The following is a 23547-nucleotide window of genomic DNA, read 5'->3' as shown; positions in this document are numbered from 1 at the left end:
AGTCTATAGAAAATATTTGATTTCTCATTACTACCACACTGACGATGTGTAACGAGTACCGCAATGATTACCGTTGTCTTTCCCTACACACACACTGGACTTTCTCAGCACGCAGAAGGAAATGCGTGTGACGAATGCTGTTAGAGGGGGTTTCACAGGGGTGGGGAGCTGTGTTGGGTACGTGGTTCTGGAGGATGTCTGCACAGTAAAACTCTGCCCAGGCCCAAAGCTGCACCCAACAAAGTCATGCAGATGCTATAAAATCGAACTCTCAAGCCAGCCTACAAGGACCTATGGATTCCTACTCAAAAGATTTGCAGCCTCTTTGCTTTTCTAACAGAATTACTAATTGTGTATTTGGTTTTGAGTAACACTGCATCAAACAGATACATTCCCCAGGATGCTTAAAGTCTTCTGAAAATGACACCATATGTATGTTCGCTTTGGCCACTTATGTCTAAAGAGAATACAGCTTCTAATCAATGACATCAACAACAGAACAAAAACCTGGCAGATTAGAGACCCAGCGTGGAGCACCCAGCCTCCATCCAGCTGCAGTAGCACAGGAATTCACTCTACTGGGATTTGGACAGCCCATGAGATGCCCCTTTTCTACAAAGAAATGTCATTTTAAAGATGTTACGAAGGGCATTTTAATATCTCATTTTAATATCCTCTGAAATCTGGTGCCATATCAATTTAGCTCTAACACTGTAGGGAATGGATTGATTTTGATTTGAAAGAAAAGCTTCTGCATGCAGAGTCATCAGCACAACTTCAGCCTCCCATAAGGACAGCAGGACAAAAGTGCAGAGCTTCTTGTAATTGCTGCACTAATTTCAAGAAACATCCCTGATGATGCAGTCTAGTTTAAATTTAGAGCTTTCAAGGGATGTACAAGACCTATGGTATTTTGCTGGACTTCTTCAAGTTCAAATGGCCATCATATCTGTGATTCAGAGTTACCATTTGTTTTGCCCATCCCTATTTCACACGGTGGCTCTTCGAAAACTATCAGCCTGAAGCAGGAGCCACCACATTCAGGACGAAGAGCTTTAAATGATGTTTTTTCCTTAAGAACATGATTACTGCCTGTGCATAGCAAGGCAGAGAGTGGAGGAGTGACAAAGAAGTGGGCATGGAGCAGTGTTTTCAAAACACTTAGCTCCAGAATGCAGTTTCATTCTTTTTTCCTTTTTCAATATTAAGAGTTATAAAGTCGCATTTTACTAACACACAGCCCTGGTTACTCATGAAGTCAATCCCTTAGTAAGTCAGCTATTCTTTCCTCATGCTAATATAAGCTTTCACCATACACTGTATTTTCAGTATTTCGTCCAGCTGAGTTACAATGGAAGCAATGAAAGTTCTACTCAATTTTCAGCCTGGGAGGTGTATGACTCCCAAGCAGTGCTCTCCAAACACCCTCGTCCCAAACGAGGGGAAATAGGTTATAATTTGTTTCTCCACATGATCCCTTTTCATACCTCACCCTTTTTCTCAGATCATTTGTCAAGGGTTCACTGATCTCTTCTTATTAGTTACAGGGGCTACAACAAGACAGAAAAAGAATGTTTGACCAAGCATATAATGTCATGAGTCATCGGTTTAATTTAGTTCCACCAGAATTTCAATGTGACCTTGAAACCTTCTAACACAATAAATCAGAGCAGAGGGTATCAGCAGAGGGTGTCTTGCAAATCCCAGCGGACGCCAACTCCACCGGGGCTGCTCGGAGGGCACCCCGCGTGTGAAAACCCATTAAAGAACCATGTCGGGAGAGTGCTCCCTCTGAGCAAACCGCCCCCGGGGCTCCGTTACCGAGGGGGGAACGGGCAGCTCTGTTCGAAGGCACCGGCGCAAGGCCCACCCGGTGCGGCTCCTGCGGGCCCGCAAGTGGCTCCCGCACGGCGGGAGGGGAGCCCGGAGAGCGAGCACCGAGCCCCCGGCCCCCCCGGCCCCCCCCGGCCCCCAGAGCGGAGCAAACTCCACCCCGGGCCGTGTCAGTCACGCTGCTGTGCCGGGCGGCGGGAGCGGGGCGCGGAGAGGAGGGGGCCGGGGCGGAGGCGACTCCTCCTCCCGCCGCCGCTCCAGTGCCGCGGGCTGCGGGGCAGGACCCGCCGCCGAGCATCCTCCGGCCGCGGGGCCTCGCTGCGCTCCCCGCCGGGGCAGGAGGCGGCGGCAGGTGTCCCAAGCCGGGCAGCCCGGGACTTTCCGGAGCGCCCGCCTCGCAGCCTCCCCGAGGGTTTAGCGGATTCCTCTCTCCCCGCTCCCGTCCATCCGTCGGGGGCTGCCGCAGAATTCGTCGGTCCCCTGCTTGCTCCCTCGCCGCCGCCACAGCGGGAGGGAAGGGGAGACCTGGAAACCCGGGCGAGCCGCGGGAGAAGATTATGGCAACGTGAGTGGGAAGCGGAGCCGCCTGGCCGGAGCCCGCCCGTACCCCGGCGGAGCGGAGAGCGCGGAGCCGCGGCTCCCCCCGCCGAAGCCGCTCTCCGCAGGCAGCGCGCAGGGCCCGCGGCGGAGCGGCCTCCAGCCCTGCCCCAGGTGGGTGAGCTTCCCTTTCCTAGGCAAGACCCCGGGGAGGGCGCAGCCCCGCTGTCGGAGCCGCGGGCACTGCCCCGCAGACGGGGGTGGCCGCACGGGCAGCCGGCTGGGGGCACCCGGCGCCTCCCGTACTTTCCCCCGGGCCGCTGTCGCCCAGCCCGCGGCAGGACCGGCCCCGGCCGCCCCTCGGAGGCACCGCCGGCACCTGGCCGGCCCCGCCGTGCGCCCCGCGGCTGCGCTCCCGGGCGAGCGGCGCGGCGCGCACCGGGACCCGCCGACCGCACCGCTGCACCTCAGCCTCCCCCCCGCGCCCGCCGCCCGGGGGACGGCGGTTCTGCTAAAGCTGTGAGAACCAGGAGCCTCTGGCCACGGCTCACGGGGAGGTTCGCCTACTTAAAAACAACTCCTCGACGGTAAAAGCGCAGGTTTGCGGGAATGGAAGCCGCGGGGAAAGCCCGTCCGGGCTGCGCGGCGCCGCCGGCAGAACGGCCGCTCCCCGGTTCCCCCCCATCGGCAGCGGCGGGGGGAACCCCCCCGGTTTCCAGCGCTCTCAGCCAGCCTGTGTCCTGCTTTTTCTTTTTTTTTTTAATTTTTTTTTGGCCGGACTCTGCCACTTGTAGTTACTAAACTGGGCTCCTTGGAGGGCGAGGGGTTGAAAACAGACCTACACGCCTTATTTCTGTGAGTAATTCATGTAAGAAGTGCATCACTTTCATTGTTTCTACTAAGCAGAACGCACACCAATAATTAACAGGTTAATCCTAACTGAGATTATTTAAATCCAGGAATATTTTTAAGACATTGCCCTTTGGGGAAATAAAGGGAGTGTGCTAACAGTGAAAAGTATGTGTTTATATTTGGAGTAACAACAATACAGAAATGAAAGAGAATTAAGAAAGACATCAAAAGTCCCCATCCCGTTTCTGTTATTAACTCCTCCATTTCACGTTACCGTGCAGCATTTCTGAGCGTAAGCACTCCCAAGTTTTAAAATGTTCTTCCTTTTGAAGACAGACATGTAAAATGGATGGATTTCTGAGCCCTTCTGTTTGAACTAACCGATCTAGTGAACAGGTAAAGTGCTGCACAAAGGATAATTGTGCTCCATTTATAAATATTGTTCGCTTAAGCAACCCACAAGAAAGCCAAAATACTTAAACATTCCCATTTCTGCTAGTCCCAGTGATGTGCTACTGTTGTTCTCAATGCACGCATGATGTCCTGGGACTAAATTATGAGGTTCGAATTTTAAACAAGTTTTTAAAAGATTGTTTGGCTTAAAAATGTCTTATGTGATTTGAACATGTTAAAAAAATGACTTAAAACTTGGAAATTGGAATATTATTCTCAGCTTCCAAAATAAATGGAAAGTTCTAACTTGTTACTGCATAGGGAGCATGCTTTTAAAAGTGTTATTTTTTTGAATGTTTTCAGATGCAATTTGCATTATTTTGAATGAGCTTAGTGGGTATAGCCATAGTAGTTGCATAGATTTGATGAGTTAAGGAAGATGTCCACGTTGGTTGTGGTTTGGGAATGCAGAGCAGAGAACCCTTAAACAGTAAAGGCAATAAAAACACTTGGATAAAATTGGATCACCCGCCCTTTGTTACAGTATCCTTGACCTTAACAGTCCTAAGAGAAAGATTTCCTTTTTAAGTGCTTGTTAACTTATTGTTTAGTTAATTTATCTAAGGCATCCACCACTTAATTTTGAATATACATATATACGTTATTATTTCTGCTTTAGTTATCTGTGAGTTGGAACATATTCATGTGCAGTTCTATTATTTACATGAAATCTGGAGAGGTAAAATTGGTTTACAAAGCAGATTGTTTATTTTTCCAATAGTGATTTTTTTTTTTTTTGGTAAAACTTAACTGTGAGTCCACATCAGGACTCTTAAAATCAAACCCAAATCTTTCCAGCATTATCAATTATGGACAAGTGTACTCTGGGAAGATAATGTTTTTGCAATGAATTCTGATAGTAAAGCATCGACATATTTCTGAATTTAGAATCTTAGGCTGGCTATCAAAAATAAATAAATTCTACTCTAGTTAGTTATCTTCTCCCTTGTCTTTTTCATTATTAAAAAAATCGCCTTTTAGAAGCCAGAAAAAGATAAAGATAATGGTGTATGCAGCAAGTACGATACCACCTCTGCCCCACAGAGAGATCAAATCTTAGGCACGGTTTTGAGATGAAAGATCTACCAGAATGAAGATGACAGGTCATTCCCTCATTCTACTTTCAGCTATCCAGGCGACGGAAGGGTTAACTCTAGAAAAATGAATCATACACAATCCCTGAACAATAGAGGAGGGAGGAGGGAGCGGGGCTGGAAGCCTCTGAGATGCAGGGAGGGAAACTCCCATCGCCGCAGCCGCTTCCATCGACGGGGCCGATACACCACGCGTACTTACACCACGTGTACATACACCACGTGTACTTACACCACGTGTACCCAAGGTTCATTTGATGATGAAGCGAACACATTACAACCGACACCTGTGTTTCCTAAGTTACATCCAAGCTGCTGCTCTGCAAGAACATTTCCCAAACTAGTTTCTTGTGAAAAAGAACTTCAAGAATTTAGATTGCTTACTTGCTGGATTTCTCAGCTTTGGAATAAAATAAGGAATTTATTAGAAGCAATAACTGGTTTTCAGCTCTAATGAATGGCAGTGTGCCCCCTTTTCCAAAAATGATCTGAAAACAAAGCTGCTACCGTGAAAGGAAGATCCATCATATAGACAGATTTTTTGGTTCTGGCAGTTCAGGATTTCTGTATGCTGGATGAAATCCTGTCAGATAATTTAAGTATTTGACAGGATTTCAGTTTAATTCCTGTAATCTTTTCTTCCCAACAGCTCAACATTCTCAACTTTGGAGGCTCGCTTTTTTGCTTTTGTCGATAAAGATGAGAAAAAAGTGGATATTGGAGGATTTTCATTTTATCTTTTTTGGTGTGCTCTGTCTCCTTTTCATAGATGGAAGTAAACTAGAACAAGTAAAACGTAAGTAGACTTCAAACAAAGCTGTCACATTCACCCAAATTTGACATTTTCCTTCTATTTGACAGATGTGGTTCAGCAAAGAGCTTCAAACAAGAATGTCCTGAACTGTGGGACTGCGTTCAAAACCTTCTAAAATTCTTCCTCCTTCTAGTCTTACATTTAGTAGAATCAGGTCACACGCATGTTTGGGGCACATTTTCCTAAAGCTGTACAGGTTTCATTGCATCACAAAGAACATAACACATCAATTGGCGAATCTGTTTTATTTCAAATACCCTGAATCGAGAGAGGGCTTAATTCCATTTTAGTGACCTCTGTAAACATCTGACATTATCTGGATTTTGTCCCATGTGTAAGACTATTGTGCTGAAGTTTTCAGCGAGTGTAAAGCTCGTCCAAAACTCTTCTGTTGTGTTCCAAAAACAACCTCATATGAACTGGATTAGATACATCCTTTGAGAAAATTAAGAGTCTGTCAAAGCACAAAGAGCACTGTCAAAGACTTGATGAGAAGAATTGAAAAGAATACAAACAAAACAAAGGGGATATTTCTACAAAGCCTGTCGTCTGTGGGAGGTGTTAACACATTTCAGAAATCATGGCAAGGAGGGATAACTACCCAAATAAGCCCAGGAGTTATTGACTACACGGCCTTATTCCTGGCTCTCCGGAACGCTCTCCCACCTGCGCAGCCTGGGCTTTGGCTTTCTTCTTCAAAAAGACTGTTTGCCCTCGAGAAGCAGTTTAAATTGGCAGCCTCAGTATCAGCAGCTTCTGCTTCTAAGGCAGTAGCTTAAAAAAAAAAAAGAGTTCCGAAAAGGCCACTTTCTCCGCTGAACTTGGAAGAAAACGATGTGCGGGTATCCCTGTTATCCCTGTTCAAGGAAAGCCCAGTGGGAGAAATTATCAAACTCCAGCCGTCCGCTTTTTCAGATCCTGCATTTCATTTGTCATGCTTTTGTGTGAAGTGAAAGCAGATCACTTCCCAGTTGCTACTAATAATCCCCGCCTCTTGCTACCTTCTGTTAGCCCAGTAAATGTGAAGAAATGTCTCTTGCTTGGGTTATCGCTGGGAAGACAGGTATTTTGTCTTATGCCCTGAAGTATCATCTATACTGAGGGTGAATTACACTGAATTTGGATGTCATGAAGATAACAGAAAGGGCTTTGCTCATGGGAACACATGAGAAACACCCTTTTATTGAAGATATTTGAGTTTTCAATGTGAAACCATGATGTGACAGGGAGAGATAGGGCAGTAATGTCTGACAGGTAGGTGCATATCTGCAAAACCGCATCTGCAAGATCAGATGTGCTTAATGAACAGCAAGATATTAAAATATTTTGAATGCTGACGCATATGTAAGTCAGCACAAACTGTTCTGACATACTAGGACAAACTTATTTTTTATTAGGTTGTTGAAATACGGAGATACTGAGCGTGCAGTCTAAATACAGTGCATTTGTCTTCCTTCTGCAGTCTCCTTGCTCAAAATCTCTCTGCTGTATAACCTCGGATTTTCCTCAGTTGAGCCAATTGCTTCAGTTTTGCAGCGGTTTTGTTTCCTGTAAACCAGTCTGAGCAATCAAGGACTTTAATTTTGTTACCTAGCAGGACGTTGGCCTGTGTTTTTGCAGGTGAAAGGATGAACTCACCCTGTATGAAAGCCATTTTGTCAGCTATTTCAGGAGCTTCCATTTGGGAAGATGGGAGGTCATGTCATTTACTTTGGTTTGGGAGGTTAGAACAACAGCACATGAAATTAAGGGCATTTCTGTTCTGTGATTCTCTAGGGAAAGAAAAAATAGCAATTCTTTACTAAATTCTATGTATCATCCACAAACGCAGTCTACAGAAAACACTGCACACCTAAAAACACTTTGTAAGTACGGAATGGGAACATTCACTCATAGCTCTTTCAATTCTTTACTGTTTTACAGATTCAGATACATACTGTGTGTTTCAAGATAAGAAGTATCGTGTAGGAGAAAGATGGCATCCTTATCTAGAACCCTATGGCCTCGTTTACTGCGTTAATTGTCTTTGCTCAGAGGTAGGACTGCTGAGTTATCAATCATACTACAACTACTTGCTTAATTGACTAGAATCCTTTGTGTTGTATCTACAGTTCGACAAAGCCCAAACCTGTTTTCACTGGTGGGTCCTGATCATGCTGCGGGAAACGGAGGCAGGTGATGCTGGCGAAAGGAAAACGTGAACGGAGAAGGCCAATAATAGCAAAAAATACTTGCTTGAGCTAGGCAAAACAACCCCCTAACTAGCCAGAAGCTTTGTCAGTGTTAAGCATTACACCGTGAATAACTGGACGCTGCTACCTGAATATAATCCTTGCAGTTCCATCAATAAGGAGGATTATGCTGAACCTGAATTAGGTACTGTTTGATCTGCGTGCAGTGCCCACATCTTCAGAGGCATTTCCACAGCCAAAGCATCTGCTGCCCTAAAGTGCTGAAGGAACATGCTTGGATATCACCCTTTGTAAAAATCTGTGAAAGAAGAAAGAGATGATGAAAAGTGAGAGCAGGCTATGCGGAGCAGAGGGAGTTGGGTAGGATGTGAATGGACCGGTCCTTGGCTACCGTCAGTTGATGCCTGGTATGAAGAGACAGCAGTCAGAGATCCCCTAAGTATGTCATATACAGCTGAGGAGGGACAGGAAAATGAGGGCAGAATATGTCCCTTGGAGTACTTTCAAATAGCTAAACAATAAGGGATCTTAATCATTAACACATGAGACACTCCAGATGCTGAGTTTTGTCTCCTGTTTTTAATGCAGAATAAAGTTTTCTTGGCTATTTCCCCCCCTGCACGTGTGAAATATTGTGCCCCTGTGCAGCATTTGCTCTGAGGGATCTGCTACTACAGTTTAGCGCAGAGATGCACAACCAGTAGTTCCACAAGCTTGGCTGCATCTCAGATCTGTGCAGCAGAACGCATCTGTACGACAAAAAGCAACGTCGTAGGAAGAAAAGGAAAAATCCGTGGTTACAGCAAAAAGGGGTTTCCACTCAGTTTTGTTGATCTATATGCGAAGTCTGTGTGTGGTAAAAGACTCATTAAATTGCTGCAAGGCTGTGTCTTGGGTGGGGATGCAATGCCAAGAGAAATGCCCTCACAACACTGACCTACAGTAGAAGCTCCAGATCATCAGGAAACTCTCAATAATTTATAATTTTAACAAAATTAAGACTAGATGACGCATTATAAAACATGCCATGACATAGCACAAGCACAGCCCTTAAGCCAAATACTACAGCATAAAAAATGAAACGTGTATGTGCCACAGAGAGCAAATAGGAGATGTGTAAGTGTAACCCACCTGTGATTCCCTGGCAGTAAATCAGTCAGACAAAGGAGATGTACAGAGGCTGAAGCAGCAACCTACTCCCTCACACTGCAGAGAAAAGCAAAAAAGTCCCCAGGGTTCTTCATCACCAGTGTGACCAAAATTGTTTTGCTGGCCTCAGACATCACGATCCATATGATCTCTGCACAAAGCAAGTGGTATCGGCCAGGCAACAGCCTGAGATCTCTGCTCCATCTCGAAAGAACAGTCTGTCTGTCCACTTCCCCAACACAGACACTTGTCATGTTTAAGAACAAGGAGCGGCAAATTCATTAACTAAACGGAGGCCAAATTATTCAGCCTGGGAATCAAACAAACAGCACTGCTGGTTTTGTGTGTATGTAGTATTGTATTTTTACAAGTTATAATTTACATACTTAAACCAGAAAAAAACTAAACATAATTTAGAGTTCTCACCCTGTTCTCCTTTCTTTTACAACCCCCCACTCAATATACAGTGGCGACTGTTGCCTGTTACTGTCAGGTAAATTGGAGCACTCACAATTTGTCAGAGCATTATTTGACTTTTTAAAATACAGCAGCTTTTTGCTTGCGTTCATAGTCAAATCTGCAGACTGCAGGGGCTGAAATGAATGCTCTCCAAGCTTCGCACTGGTAACACAGCTCAGGAAGAGAGACGCATCGTTACTTTTTGGGTATCCGATGCAGAAATGCTAGAATAACCATGGCCCTGACTCACAGAGGCTTACGGGAGCTTAAGTCCTGCTCTAGTCTCCCAAATATCACTGTGAATCTCAGCCTAAGCTCAGCCTTAGCAAGCACAAGCTCAATTAGAACAGCTCTGTCCTGCTGCAAACAGTGGAGCGCTGCAGGCAGCACTCAGAGTCCCCATCCCGCAAAGAGGCTACAGCCTCAAGTTTGCTCCTCCTCTATAAAATCAGCATATTTAATTTCAGTCATCATTGGAAACAGATGGTGGTATCATTTTTAGTGTCTCTCCCCAAAGCAGATGCGCAAATGTAGTTCATGGGTAGTAATGATCTAACAGTGTGATTCCAGCCTGTGGTCTGCAGATATTTAGCAGTCAATGGATTATTTTGAAAGAGATGGCTAGAAAAACCCATACATATGCTATCTAAGGAAGTCTGCACCTCCCCTGGAAACATTTCGGTGCTCCAGAAGGCACATGAAAATGAAGTGGGTTTATTCCTGACACCACCAAAATCTCCAGTCATAGCATAGTATCAGTGTTCATGCTGAAAGATCTTTCTTGCTATAAACATGAGCAACTCAGAGCTAAATTAGGAGGCTGAATTATACATGGGAAATGGGAATTTGAAATGGATAGTCTTTTCTGGTTACAGACACTGGAGAAAGAAAATTCCCTGTGTTTTAATTATAAATCAAACTTTGATGTGGTCAAATAGAATATTACGTTAATGACATGAATAATGAACACTATTCCCAAGACTTACTCATATTTCTTAGAAAAAAGGCTACTTACCAGCTAGTGGTTTTCGTCTACTGGGGAACCCATAAAGTGAAAACAAAAGACTCTCCACAGTTTTCAGGAACAATTACAGATGCTATTGTCTCTTGTGGTCTTGAACCAACCCTCAGTAGGGGATATCTCAGAGACCTACCATTCATTATCTGTGTCTTAGTTTTGGAAACGCAATTCCTAAGCATAATCTGCTCAAAAGAAAAACACAAATGAAGATTGTTGCAATCCATTTTTAGACACTTCCTCTGATTTTAAGGTTTGTATGGATTTCTGCTACATTCCGACCAGCATAAATTCAGAGGGAGTGCAAGCAGTGTGGGCTTATCCTGGTGTGAGTGAAATCAGGATGTTGTAAAAAGGCTTTTGCTTTTAAAACATCTAGATGCAGAATAGAGAATACGGATATTGGTAAGACAGTTCATTTCACTAAAGTATTGTATTATGTTCCACCTGCAGAATGGAAATGTACTTTGCAGCAGAATAAGATGCCCAAGTCTACACTGTCCTTCCCCGGTGCATGTACCACAGCTGTGCTGCCCACGATGCCCAGGTAATTCCTGTTAATGACAAGTCCTTTCTGAAATAGTTATTAAATATGATGAGTAACAGCAGAATTCAATGTCTGTGCTGGAAAACTTCTGTGAAGCAAAAATCCTTCTATCTCCATTTAGGTCATTAAAGGCTTGTCCTACAGTAAGTTACAGTACTTCCTATGGTAGTTCCTTTTTAGGAAATCAAAAGAATAGATTTAGGAAGGGATCAGGTAAGCTACCAAGTCCAGTCACCTACAATCCAGGCAGGAGGTGGCAGAATTTTCACTGATGGGGTTCGTGGACTATCTGCTCCCCGCTCCTTCCCTTATCTCTGAACAGGATCACAACAAAAACCCTACAAACTTCCTAGGTTTCTGCTTTTGGTGCTTTTCATAAGAGCAGGCTAAAATAGATGGTTCTTTGCAATGGCTCTCTGTTAACAAGCAATTCAGAATTGCTGTGGCAAATGTGCATTTGTATAGTATCACTGTACAACCAGTCTGGTAACATTTGCCTTCTACATCTCAAATCCAGGCATAGCTTCATAATTAGTAGAGACTGTTGTAAATCATAGAAGCAGTGCTGTAGAAGTTTATGACTATATAAATCCAATTGGATACTGTATAGTAAATTCCTCCAGACTGTACATTTATTATATGCTCATTATTAAGCGCCACTGTATGAAAGAGACTAAGCAGGATCTTTCACAAGGCTGTTACAACATTCCCGACATGGCCTAATGGCTGGTACGTTTGACTGGAGCTTTTTCCCTAAATGGCTGTCTTAGTGGCACCCCTCATTTCCACGTATAAAAGAGTATTCATGCAGCATCATAGAAAGGGGTTTTATGTGACTTTCTCCAGAGTTTCATTGTCTGAGGAAAACAGCTGTTCCCTGCCCATAACCTGTGAGCAGGAAGCAGTTGGCAGGGATGGAGGGACATGAGGGAACAAGGCAGTTTGCTGTTCAGCTGGGACTGGGTGCCTTCCTGGCACCTACTGGAGAATAAATGGCACCCACCCGTCAGTTTTTGGTAGGATTCATCTGTCCTGACAGTTAAATACATCTGTCTGTCAGATGCGTATATTGGTACCTGATCTAGGTATCTAGAATTCTTGTTTTAATCAGTGATGAGGAAGAAGCATTTCAAGCACGTAACTCCTCTGATGCCGTGATGCCACTCTCTTGTGTCCTGGGATGAGATTCATCCCGTGCAGCTTTAGATCTGACACTTTGGCATCTAGTTGATGGTGGAGTTTTACCTATGATGGTCAAATACATAGGAAAGAAAGTTTGTAAGGTAGTATGCTTTATTTGACCAACTAGTACGGATAAATGCTTGGAACATGAACCCCTTTTCTGTGTTCAGATCAAAAAGAAGGACGAGTATGCCAATGTGCCCCAAATCTGCTGTTTTTCCAGCTAATCTAAACTTCAGTTGGCAAGGGAATCATCTGGATGCCCTTTATAGCTGTTGGGAACGTGCTGTCCCCAGAGCGGGATTCATCCTGTTACCCAGAATGAGAAGAATTTTTCCCTGGAGATGCCCATCTCTTTCCACTGATCCTTGAGGGAGCACAGATACTAGGTGCTTACTTTTTGATAGCCTAAGTTAAATCACAGAAATCCCACTCTCAGTATGTAATTGGCATTTGGGGTCAGGAAGTTTGTTGTTTTTTTTTTTTTTTATTATTATTATCTCTGTACATTATTTGGTATAGAAACATAAATGCTTCCAGATCGGCTCTTTTTGCTTCAGGTGCTCTTTGGCAGTGAACTGTTTGGCTTTTTTCTGTTCTTGAGGCTTTAAGTGTTGTGACAGCTATGAACATTTTAAGACATTCTACAATGACCAAGTAAGGATGAGTAAGGGCCGCTGTAAACTCTCAAGTCCTTAGCAAATTAAGTTCTAGCTATTCACAGTCTTCAGCCAGAATTTTTTACTGTGTGTTTAAACAGATAAATCCAGAAAATTATCAGAATGAGCTTTTTCCGAACTGTGATCCAGTATCTTCTCTTAATGGCTCCTAGAGTCTATCTATAGTCTATTTGCTACATATGGTAGGCCATTAAATTGCTAGCTGAGCAGCATCTCGTTAAAAATGAGAGTCCCACTAAGGTTTATTTTTTTCCCTGATTGAATTTGTCATTCAGATAGTTGTGCACCAATGTTAGGCAAAAGAAGACCAGGAGCCTCCTGTGATTTTAGGGGTTATTTGCATTCTGCTTTCCGCAGCGATTATGTGTATCATATTTGATGCTCTATCTTCCATGGTAACGTTCACGCCTGATCTGAATATGAATCTCAAGCATTCCTGCACATCTTACGCCAGCTTTCCTTTCCTGTGTGTCTGGCACACAGGTTTCCCTGGTTATTTTTTAATGGAAGGTGCTAGAGCTCTGGCCATTAGCCATCCATTCGAATTACTCTCATAAATGCTCATTATATTCTGTCACGTTTCCCCCCAGTTTCTCAAGCTGCGTGTCAGAAATGAGTAGCGCCAGTCACAGTGACTTTGGGCTCTTCCTCCTGCCGTTCTGCTGGCCCCGTGGAGTGTAGCTGCCCACATAACCGCCTCCTTATTTAACGGAGCAGAGGTCATGCCAGGAGGCAGCAGCTTTCATTGGAAACTGAACTTCAGAAGTACCTAAGCGGGGGAGCTGTTGAAGGGATTCCTTTGAGAAAAGTTGGCAGTGCTCTCCCCTTGGAATGAGCACTCCTGCGTCCATAGTGACACTGGACTTGCTGACACAAAGAGATGCAGTGTTTGTATCCTCTCTCCCTGGCACCAGCCACCGTGAATCTTAAAGAGTTGTCAGACATATGTTATGAAGCATCTTCTACTTTTCACCAGTGGTTCAATCCTACCGGCTTCTACCACAGATTCACTGCTAGCTTTTTTTTTAAACCTATTATTTCTAGCATTGGCAAAATCCAGACCTTGTGTCTTATACAGAACTAGATATTCCTCCCTTCTGCAGCCTGAAGAGTATTTTACTATCTGAATTAGATACTCAGCATCACACATATGTAACCAAAAATACTAAGTTCACTTTCATTGGGACTCTCTTCACCATCCCTGGAAGTGCTTAAAAGACACATAGATGAGGTTCTTAGGGATGTGGTTTAGAGACGGACTTGGCAGTGCCACGTTAATGGTTGGACTCAATCATCTTAAAGGTCTTTTCCAACCAAAGCAATTCTATGGTTCTATTAGTGAGACCCAAAAGGACATCACATGCTTCTGAGCTTGAGCTCCTTCCTTCCACCTCAGGATTCTCCAGGAATCATCAGAGGAGAGGTGATTATAAATTCACAGAGCGAATTCACCATCATTCTTAGAGCTGGATCAGCTCTTGAGCTACAGTGGACTTCGGACCTCCTGCCTTCTGTCATGAAAATAAACTTCATGTACAAGTTCTTAAAGCATTTAGCTGCAGCTGTCTCTTATGACACTACTATGGACGGTGCCTTTATAAATGGAACATTTATTGTAGATTGTATCATTCTACATGGAACGACGGCAAGTCAAAGCATTTAGAGTCTAGTTAAAGATCTAAAATTTTTGAGTACTCTCTGGAATTTGTAAATCTAAGATGGGAATCTTACATCAGAAGCAAAAATGCACAATTGCAGGATTTAGAAAGGGTTTCCATGTTCCACTTGCTGGTTTGATTTCTCAGCAGATAAGGCTGCACACTGATGTATGAATCAGCCCATCTGGCTCCAGGTTTTTTTAAGCTTGCTGCCCCGACTAAACACACTGGCTTTCAAGAACATTCATGATTAGTAACACATTTAATATCCTTTGGTACTATGATTTTTCTGTATCAAATTTAAACCGTTTTTTGATGTACTTTTCATTGTTCTTTAGATATTGAAATAACAACAACATGCCAGGCGGTACCTATATACATAGCTGGACTAAAGACAGAGATCGACCTGATCAGGTATCTCTCAACACTGGTCTGAGAACATCACAGAACAATAAATGAGGCTGTGTCTGCACGGTAGACTGCAGCGTGCCTCAGTAATCCCTGTACCTTTGAACTAGCTATTTTAGATCCAGGAAGCGGCCTAGTTAGGACAGTGCAGAACTTACTGCACCGCAAAACTCATCTTAAGAAGCAGGAAGAACGTGCCTGCAATGAGCTCAGCGCTACCTTCTCCCAGTTCCTTCCAGTAACTGAGCGAGCCCGGGTAACACGCTGCACTCTGCAGCGTAGACATTCTTGAAGACTCAGCCGTGCAAGGTGCTGTGTGTACCACCTCTTGACCTCATATACATTGTACATGTAAACACAGAGGCATGTGCATAACACAATGCATTTTGCACTGACTTACAACCAAAAACTTCAACCTGGGCAGTTGACTCTCTCGTGCAGAATGCACATGCAATAAACAATTTGGTGATGAGGTTTTGGGTTCTACCCAGCTCATGTACCAGAGCTCCTGGGGTCTCAGTTCCAGTCTTCTCACCCTTCTATTCAGGAAACCCTAGTCTGTGTCACAAATATTTGTGGGATGGACGAAGACATATTGTGCCCACCTCTTCCATTCTCTGTACAATTCTTATTGCTACCACCTACTCTTCTCATGTCACTATATGAGAAACTCATGGCCCAGATCTCATCCAAGTTACAAGGAGTTTTCATTGCCTTAAATAGATTGGTGCGAGGCCTGAGTAAGAAGGAGAAAAAAAACATATGGACACAGTAATATTAAGAGATGTTCAGGTGGTCTCTTACTGAGCAGGTGTTTTCATGCTGTTAGTAAAAGAACAGTTGTTACCTCCCACATAAAATGGATCTCTGTTGACTGATGCTACACCTCTGAAACTTAAGTCAGAAACACTTCCCATCCTGAACTGCAGACTGAAAACAGACCATTACAGCAATGCTCATGATCAAGGATTTTTATGAGTAACCTGGCAAAGGGTATATCATCTTTCTAGAAAGTATGCCTGACCCTGCCTGGTTCGAACACCTGAGTATTCTGTGAGAATTTGGAGATGGATCCAGACTTCATATATGACTTGCAAAACTTCAGCACTCTCCACTGTTCAAAAGATCAGATCTCTGCCCTACCATGAAAGATCTTCAAGGTTCTCAACACTGACAAGTTGTGAATACAGAATTTTTTTCTTTCTCTATGTTGATCTGCCCCTCTATTGCCTAAGTCCCCAGGCAGCAGGATTTCTTCGTGAACTGTGCTGCCAAAACACCCACTTTCCATCTTACCCCATAAAAAGATTTGAGACCATTGGTCATGCAGCCGTATAAACAATCTCTGAGCTTGTGATGTCCTTTCTCCTGTGTAACGGTGAAAGCATTGACGAAGAAGGCCACAGGGAGATTCTCTTGAGAAGAATGACATGCAGATAGCATTTCTTTCTTTTGTGATTCTTACTGAAATTTGAATTTAACAGTACCAAATATTATAGCTACTGAAAGCTGATACATGCTGTATTTTCAGACAATAATTTTAAAAAGGAATTTACAAACGTGCCTTCTAAAGGCTTAGATGTAGTCTGTGAGATGAAAACAACAGAGCAATAGCAGCTGTCGTTTTATGAAAGACTTGATAAATTCTGGAGAAATCTTAGAAAATCCGTCACTTGTGGAAAACAAAACCAGCCTGTAAGTGATTTGGATACTGAATTATAATAACTGGGGTTCCCTTCACACCCCTCTTCTGTAGCCCAAAGGAGGATTTCAAACATCTGACCTACCTGTCACTTACAAAGTCTCATCTATCGTGACCGCACAGTGCACCACATGGACAGCTGAAAGTCCCTGCAGGTGTCTCCATACAAAACACAGTGCTAAAAAAAGTGAGGAAAAAGAAAACTCAGCCTGCAGAAAGAGATTTCTGTACAATTACTTTTGAAAGACAGGACTGAGGAAGCTTCCGGAATAACAAACATTAACGAATGCACTGCAAAGCTTGAAAGTCCTACTGGCTTTATTCTTTGCTCATACAATGTTATCCACACTTCTGGAAGCAACTGAATTGTCTGAGAGATGATATGAAAAGCTCAACTCCTGAAAATCTAGACCATTTGAAACCATTATCCATACTTGTCAGAACTGTTCATCCAGAGAATAAAATCTATATACTCTGTAACTGATGCACGGTGTATAACAAGTTCATAACCACCTTAGTAATGAGTCCTACAAGGATTGTCCTCATGACACCAAGGAATAGACAGTTGGCACTTAAATAAGAGTCTGTTGACAGAAAAAAGAGTTGGGACCTATAGGCACATCTCAGATTTTAGAACAACTGGCCACCTTCCCAGCATCCTGCCCGCCTTGTCACCCGTCTGACAGGAGCCGCAGTTCACGGAAGGAATTCGGTAGGCTCAGCTCCCCTTCCGTGCCGCTTCCGCCTCCCCGTGTTACTTCACCTCAGCGTCTGAAGCTCTTGAGACCTTCAGTCTGTTGCACTGCCCACCTCTGCACTTCTCAGATAATGAAAAATTTAAAACAACCTGTGACGGTACGGGAGACTGCGGAATGGGTTTGCCAACATACACAGCAGCTGATAGTAATAACTGGAGAGCTACTTACTATTATCTATTGATAAGAGCAGATTTCAAATTTTGCCAGTCTGTGTTTGGTTCCTGTGGAGGTACCACAGAATTACAGAGCTGTGCTTGTTTTATGGTTATTCCACATATACAAACAAGGTGGATATTCATATCTGGAAAGACTCACAGAATGTTATACAGCAACAGAGATTAGTGAGATGCTCTGGTTTTTGTGTAGTCCCAACAATGGGTAGCTTTCAGATAGTTCAAATAAATTGTTTATTTGGAAGTATATTTGATTTGGAAATATAATGATACAGGCATTCATGAGAGATGTCTAATTTTTTCCTATTGACGTGCATTAAGATAATTCAGTTTGTTTTGTGATTTGCCTTTGTTACTGGCTTCATAAGGAATGTTTGCTATCACAGCCAGATTGAGGTTATCATTTGTTTCCATTCTGCGTTTTCGACCATAAAAATTCAAACAATCTATCTGCAAATCAGCATCCAAAATGAACTGAAAAAATATGTATCTTCCCGCATGGATGACAGAATTAGAACTTTCATTCTTTGGACTGACATGATAGGATGGGATAGGCTGCTCAGAATTTTTCCAAGATAACTTCCAAGAGCTTCAAAGTTACTTGAGAGGAGATTCAAAGTGCACCAAAGCTTCAATCAATTTGTTTCCTTGGCTGGGAGAGTGATCGGTAGATTCATGTAATAGTTCAACCTTAGAGCAGGAATTAAAGTGGAGCAACCTAGAAAGTGTTTTATGACTCCTTTAGAGTTTTGCTGGGCATTTTTTTATGCCACTATAAAAGAAAACACAGGAAATTAAGCTGCAGAAAATATATTAAAATAATGTGAAGAGCTTGGCTTTAGCTCTAGAAAGCTAAAAAACAACCAACAGCCTTTTGAATGTTTGAACTGAAACTACATCTTTGCCTTGAATCTGTATGAAAGTCCATACTGTCTAGATAAGGTGCTACCAGTTCCTTCAAGCAATGAGTTTCATACACTTTCCACCGTCTGACCATATTAAGGAGTAGCTGTTGCGATTAACTCTGAATTACACTGGAGTTTTTAGAGCTTAACCTGGTCCTTGAAGTTATTTTAATGTAAAGCATTTTGTGGCTTAATATCTTTGACACCTGCACCTCTGAGGGGCACATATGGATTTTGTTTAGAGCTTGTGTTTGCAGTTTTTGGACAGTGAACAACTTTTCAATGCAAATTTATTGTCAGCCTCGGTCACTGCTTTAAAAACAACATGACGCTGTTTTTGTTGGTTTTTAAAGGGACCTTCACACATCATCTATGTTTCTTTAAATCATAGACTTATTATAAGTTGGATTGTGATGCATGACTGAGGGAAAAGGCTGAATGCAGATGGACTGAGGGTCGATCCACAGCCTAATGTAGTCAATCAACAGATTTCTATTAGCTTTGATAGTTTTTGGACTAAGCCTTCTATGAAAACAGATGCAGTTATTGGCTGTGATACAGTCCCCTCTGTAGAAATGCGAAGGAGTGTGGTGGAAATATGAGACAGAAGATGAAAGAGGAAACTGCCTTTACGCTGTACCACACAGAGTAGGTGTTTGGGCCAAGCTCCAAATCTATTTAGTTCAATGGACTTCAGATCAGACCTTGAGGTGACACATTCACGACAAGTGGAAACAAAAGTAGAGGGAAGAAATTAAGCAAAGGAATTTTTAATAGGAAAGAAATCCATGTGCTCTCTTACGCTGTGCTGTAATCCCCCAAAGACCTCTAGCCTCAGAAGTTATTTAAAATAATACTAGGTGATCCCTAGAAGATAACCTTGCACTACAAGAGTATAATAGGTGTTCTCTGTCTGAGGTTCCTGTATTCTCATGAGATGATGAATCAGGATTTAGTTCTGGTGATGAAGCAGCTCTAGATTGTGTTTTAGTCGTCTTGACATGATAGTGGTAAAAACATTTACCCTTTCAGCAGCTGGTGGGTTTGACCTCGCAACAGCCAGTGTGCAATAGCAGTTTGTCCCACCATGTGCCGATGGCACTCAAGGGCTCAGGTTAGTTGGCCAGCCCTGAAGCCGCACTAGCACAGCAGATATTATTTTTGTGATCTTTTTCCCATGTAAACATGAGGATCTTTTTAAAGAATCTTTAAAAAAATACAGTTTGGTTTGAACTCATAGCATCAGGGTTAGTTCAATCAACAGAGTTGTTCCAGATTTTTTCAACGTAACTGTGATCAAAATCTTGCTGACTGTCACTCTCGTAGCAAGCTGCATAATCTCTTTCTGCAGGATGCTTCCCTCACCTCTCCAAGTCTTAGGCTGTTCTGAATTTTTAAGGATGAGATTATCAACACATACTCCTCCACTCCAAATATGTGTCTCATACGGAATAGCTGTTTCTTCTATATAATAACCATATTCCATTGGCTTACATGCAGTCGAGGGAAGAGCCTAACCCAGAGGATTTCTGCCTGGAGGCAGGCTTCTTCATCTGTTACTTGGAATGATACTTAGATTTTTCCCGGAGTGGGCAGAGCTTTGGCTGCACCCCTTAGAACACAGACACCAAGGCAGCAGGGCTCAAAGGACTCAGTACCGCTTGTTGAGAGCTCTGATTCTTCAGGTGAAAGGAGGCTGGTTCAGATCGTGTTCATCAGGGCAGCTCCCCCCGACTGCTCACATCTATACGTGCTTGTCTAGCTGTCAGAACGCCTGCTCCAGCAGCAGAAGAGGCACATACTGTTTTAGCTGAAGAGAGTTTAGCCCAGGTCCCCTCACAAAGGGGATTTCTAAGTGATTGGATTTACTCGCTTCGTATTTCTCTCCTGTACATCAGGGTGACAGAGGATTCGATCATGTTCCAACTGGCTGTGCGGTCAGAAGTGACTGTAAGAGTAAATAGCAGTTGCTCACGCTGGGCCTGCATCAGTGAGATCCAGATTGAAGTCCGTCTCCTGCAATTGGTAGGAGCTGCAAAGGAGCTTCAGATTATCAAGTACCGTACACGTGTCCTTGGTGACACAGAAAGATAAGTCGTGTGAGTTTTTAGGCAGCAAACATGCACAGCTACAAAGGAGAGTCCAAACCCGCTGCCAGCCAATGTGATACCAAAATATCACTGGCTGTTGCTTTCCCCGTACGCCAGGGACACGGCGTTACAGCAGACGCCATCCAGAATAAAGCACGCGGCTTCATTTGTCAGGACCTTCCTTGTAGTTCAGTTTCTCCTGCGTGAGGTGCAAAAGCATTACCTGCCGAAGAGAAATGTTTTGAAGCAAAGCACAGCTCATGTGGTTTGAATTAATTTTCAATATTGCTGCCCTGAAATTGAAGTTAAAACATTACACCTTGTTTACTTAAGACTCCTACTCTGCAGCATTATTCGCTGAGGAGTACATCCTTCTAGAAGCCATTCCCTGGCTTCTCTGCGACCCATTTGAAAGAAATGGACTGATCTGTACTGTAGTCTAAAAGATCCTGTTCACCACATGCAAGGTAGGACCTTAGGGTATATCATTACCCTTAAGGTTTTAAGATTCCGTACTGGGAATTAAAAAAAAAAAAAAAAATCCACGAGTCAGCCCATTGTCATGGGTGTTTGGCAAAAAAAGACAAGAAGTGGTTTTGGTGCTGCCAGTCCCAGCTCCGCTTTTAGAGAGAAGCTGGAAGTTGGAGCGGGAGGCACAGGTTGTTCTGTGTCCGGCTCCGGACGGCGCTGTGAATGACAGAACCCAGGCCAGCTAACGCGGGGAAGTCTTGTCCCATCCACAAACACAAAGGGAATTGCATTCTGAGACAGATGCACAGCTCCTGTGGGGGACAGCCTGTTCTGTGTTAATCACATATTTCAGTGGCAGAGGAAAACACAGCGTTTTTTACATGGTGCTTGGCCCTCGGCAGCTGCAGCCTGCATTCTGGGAGCAGTTGAAAGCTAGAGAGGTAACAAGGTGCAAAACATAAAGGAAGCTTCCAATATCTTATCTGCAACTCTTTCCTCCCTTTTATGCTCCAGCTCCTGGGATGAATTGCAGTCAGTACCAGTTAGCATTTTATTCTACATTGCTGCCTGGATTTTTTTCTAAATTGCAACTCCACCTGCAGGTTTTTATCCAGAAATGTAATTTTCCGCACATGAATAAGTTACCCCATTACTGTTATTCCAGACTGCTTCAGTTAGTATTTTGGGGCCTCCCAGAATTAATCCTTCGCAGTGGAACCTAAAGCCCATTGTGTTAGCTTTTAACATTGCTATGAAAAATACCAGTAAAAAGACTCAATAAACAAGAATCATCCCTGTATCTCCCCACTGACTCATGTGTAAGTTACCTTAAAGAATTATTTTGCTTGTAGGGAAAAGACCTGGATTCCACAAAGGAGGAGAATTAATATTTTTTTTTTAACAAGGAGACCTAGGAGTATGTGCAACTCCTACCCAAGCAAACAGTTTTCCAAAACCAGATGTCAAGTCATCAAAGTGCTGCCCGCTTGTGTTTGACAACGTGGGTACCTGAGCTGATTCAGGTTTCATAAAATTTTCTATAAGCAAACCAGGGAGAAGTGCTCTCACACTCTAGTCACGTTCCCCTTTGGCATCAGAAATGCTCATGGTCTGCACATTTCCAAGAGCTGTGTTTTATTTTGACCCTCATAACTGCTCTTCGTGTGTTGCTTCTGGAGAGTTAACCTGCAATTCTTACTCCAATTTTAAATGTCAAGGCATGCTGTTATGTTAGGATTTGGGGTGACCTGATTTCTGTACAGAAGCAGCATGTGAGATGAGCAGGTAGCTGGTGTCCCAAGCCAGTTTCCAGCAGCAGGATACAGCCTACAGAGCTTTGAGGCACCTGTTGGAACCTTCCAGTTCTGTTCAGTAAGTAGCAAAATCACTGGGAACACAAGGGAACATGCAGGAGAGAGGTCAGTGCAAACAGCTGTCCCAGAATTACAGCAGAATTCAATTCTTTGTCTAGTGGCTAGGGTTCTAAAACAAATCCTCCCTTTCTTGGTCTGTGTACATGCTTATGCTCTCTGTTGATTCAGAAAACACGTTTCATAAAATCCTCTCTGGATTCAAATTCATAATCTGTCTACTTACAAAAGACCAGAGAGACTATCTGCAGAGCAGTTCCCACTGTGGTAAGCTTCTTAAGGCATTAGACCTCATGATTAATTTCATATTGTTTAGCACTTGATTGTTTTTATTAGGGTGGTTAATAAAACAGACGAACTGCAAAAAAACCAAGACAGGCCGAGTGCCTAGTGTTTCTGCTTGATGTTAAAAGCCCATCTTTTTCAGTAAATGACACTAGGTGATTCAGTTTAAAAATAGCTTCTAAGTCAGCAAGCCAAGAGTCTGTAGGATTTTTAAAATATGATCTTTGCCAGATGTTCCGATACTAAAATAAGCAATAGTGAGAGTGTTAAGTACTAACAAGGATGGCCAGAATATTGTACAAGAAGGTGTCTTGTAGAGATAGCAGTAAAACCCCCCGGACCCGTCCTGAGGTGGGGGGTCCCAGCAGACCCTGTGGAGAGGTGGCAGCACATGGACCTGCCCTGCGCCCCTCCTTGTGGGGGCTGCGCAAGCCCTGTTTCGGGAGTACACCTGCTTCCCACTGCAACCTGGGACGGGCAGATCAGTCACACTCAGCCCAGGGACACTCAGAAAGCCAAGCCGCTTGGTCTCACTGTCCGCAATGATGAGACCACCCAAAAGCAACTGATTTTCTTGTCTTGAAGGTCAGATGTCTCATCAGGAATACTTTGGTGGTTACCATGCCGTGACTGTACTGATTCTCAGGTGGTTTTGCCAGTTTGTTAGTGGCCTAAAATTGTTTGTTGGCAATTGTAGCTGTACCCCCTGACTTTAGCCAGCAGGATCCAAGTTCAAAGCTTAATTGACTGTACTGAGGCCTGGATCCTAAAGCCCTTCCTCAAATAAGTCACCCTACAATAATGTTTCCCAAAAGCCCAGTTTGCTCACAGCCAATTACTGCTTTTCACTCTGCACATAAATACTTTTACAGAAGTTACCACTGTTTCAAACACCAGGAACTGCCCGTGGAATTTGT

At 43.5% G+C, this 23547-nt stretch overlaps 1 protein-coding gene across 2 annotated transcripts in view; it reads left to right on the top strand.

Moving 5' to 3' along the window:
* The first annotated feature begins 2415 nt into the window (after window positions 1–2415).
* The window catches only part of CHRDL1 (chordin like 1), a 40876-nt gene continuing 19744 nt past the window's right edge, over window positions 2416–23547 (top strand). For both annotated transcript variants that reach the window (XM_065643316.1, XM_065643314.1), the window contains exons 1-4: window positions 2416–2544; window positions 5419–5565; window positions 7507–7619; window positions 10855–10948. In XM_065643316.1, coding sequence (XP_065499388.1) covers window positions 5469–5565; window positions 7507–7619; window positions 10855–10948 — 304 coding nt within the window. In that variant the 5' untranslated portion in view covers window positions 2416–2544; window positions 5419–5468. The remainder of the gene's footprint in view (window positions 2545–5418; window positions 5566–7506; window positions 7620–10854; window positions 10949–23547) is intronic.

This window comes from Caloenas nicobarica, chromosome 12, assembly GCF_036013445.1.
Source record: "Caloenas nicobarica isolate bCalNic1 chromosome 12, bCalNic1.hap1, whole genome shotgun sequence".
NCBI lineage: Eukaryota > Metazoa > Chordata > Aves > Columbiformes > Columbidae > Caloenas > Caloenas nicobarica.
The sequence above is the reverse complement of the archived record's forward strand: the minus strand, read 5'-3'. Positions and strand labels throughout refer to the sequence as shown.